Below are 2,042 nucleotides of genomic sequence, written 5' to 3' on the forward strand. Positions count from 1 at the left end.
TCCAATGATATTTGAACCTTGAAACTTGGGAGATGAACTTCTGGAGGATACCTGAGAGAACTTCCATAGATATAACAAACAGTGTAGGAGACAGTGGATCACCTTGCCTCAAGCCCTTAACACTATTAAAATAGCTATGAAATTCACCATTGATGGCTATTGTAAATGAGGGTGATGTAATACAGGCCTTGATCCATTGTATGGTTTTGGATGGGTAGCCAAATAGGGCAAGGGAGTCAAGTATAAAACTCCAACTAACTGTGTCGAAGGCTTTCCTTAGGTCAACTTTCCAAGCACATCTAGGAGATGTTGTAGAGGTATGGTATCCTCTCAAAAGTTCTTGAGCAAGAAGAACAGAATCAGTGATTTTCCTTCTAAGGACAAAGGCTGTCTGTGTTGGTTCAATTATAGGTGGTAATGAGGGTTGCATTTTCAGTGCAATGAGTTTTGCAATGCATTTGTAAATGACATTGCAACAGCTAATTGGTCTAAAGTCATTGAGAGTGGTATGGTTTTGGCATTTAGGGACAAGGGAAATGTAGGTAGAGTTGCATTCTTTCAACAGTTTCCCATTAAAGAAGAATTCTCTTACTACCTTGGTGATGGTACCTCTTATAATTGGCCAAGCTTAATGGAAAAAATAGGCATTGAAACCATCTGGTCCCGGAGCTTTATCTTTGCTCATTGAGAAGATGCATTGTTTGATTTCAAGATCAGTGGGGATGGATTCAAGGAGTGGGATGTGTTGTGGAAGGATAGTTTTGGTGATAAAGGGGCCCAGGATCTCTTGACCATGCTGGGGAGGAGGATTCTCACCTAGAAGGTGCTTGAAGAATGCAAGTGCTTCAGCTTTTATACCTTCAGGGGTGGTAATAGGTTCACCTGTGGTGGAGGTGAGGCTCAAAATCCTTTTAGAGTTAGACCTTGAAAGAAATGACTTGTGGAAGTAAGATGTGTTGGAATCACCAAGCTTGAGCCAGGTGATCCTTGATTTCTGCCTAATTACATCTTCCTCAGCCAATAGGAGCCTGGAATGTTCTGCTGAAAGAGTCTTTTTTAAGTTTCTGAGGTCAGCATCAAAGGTTTTGTGATCAAGTTCAGCTTGGCATCTGTCCAATTCCAACTTAACCTTGGAAATTTTCTCTTTCAGGTTAGAGAACTTATCCCTATATTCATCTCTGAGTGGCTGCTTCAGGGATTTAAGTTTTTGGATAGCTTGAAACATTGAAGTACCATGGATAAAGGTCTTCCATTGCTTGTCAACAATGGAGAAAAAGTGAGGGTGAAAGCACCAAGCATTGAAAAATTTGAATGGGATAGCTTTGTGAGGGTTCAGTGTAATGGTGAGCTTAACAACCATGGGATTGTGATCAGAGCCTCCTTGTGGCAAAAAAGTACACTCTAATTGGGGGAAGATAGAGTGCCAGAAGGAGTTGGCAAGCACTCTATCCAATTTTTTAGCACTGCAAGCCTCACCAAAACTTTGATTATTCCATGTGAAGAAGATACCCTTGTATCTCAGATCCACCAATTCAGCTTCAAGAAGGCAATCTCTGAATTCTGTTATTGCAGGAGTGAGTCTGTTAGAGCCTCCATTTTTTTCATTGATACTGACAATGGTGTTGAAGTCACCCATTACAAGCCAGGGGGTTGATAGATTAAGTGTGGAGTGAGAGATGAGATCCATCCATAGAGCCCTCCTTTCAATAGTGCAATTGGATCCATAAACAAAGGAGATGTTGAATGAGGTAGGGGAGCCTATCATGGCAATATTACAATGGATAGCTTGCCTCGATTCAGTGATGACAGAAAGATTAATTTTGGTTGGATTCCACAGTATCCAGATCCTACCCAGAGGAGAGTGATTATAGTTGTGGGTGATGGACCAATGTGAAGCAATTCTCTGGTGAATGGATGTGATGTTTGGCTGGGCAACTTTGGTCTCAATGATTGAGAGAATATCAATTCTATGATCAGAGATCAATTTTTTAATCTCCAACTACTTTGAGAGGCCATTTAGACCTCTAATATTCCATCCAAGA

At 41.0% G+C, this 2,042-nt stretch overlaps 1 protein-coding gene across 1 annotated transcript; it reads right to left on the minus strand.

Annotated features, from left to right (window-relative positions):
* Positions 1-628: 628 nt before the first annotated feature.
* Positions 629-1,636, minus strand: LOC132272405 (uncharacterized). The gene has a single exon (XM_059773562.1). It carries the CDS (start codon positions 1,634-1,636, stop codon positions 629-631), a length of 1,008 nt encoding a protein of 335 aa, XP_059629545.1.
* Positions 1,637-2,042: the final 406 nt, after the last annotated feature.

Source organism: Cornus florida, unplaced genomic scaffold, assembly GCF_030987335.1.
Source record: "Cornus florida cultivar Cherokee Brave unplaced genomic scaffold, ASM3098733v1 CherokeeBrave_3.0.0_Hap2_Chr09, whole genome shotgun sequence".
NCBI lineage: Eukaryota > Viridiplantae > Streptophyta > Magnoliopsida > Cornales > Cornaceae > Cornus > Cornus florida.

What these genes read in the sequence shown, in the direction of transcription:
- LOC132272405 (XM_059773562.1), bottom strand. Translation starts at nt 1,636, where the DNA reads ATGGGTGACTTCAACACCATTGTCAGTATCAATGAAAAAAATGGAGGC.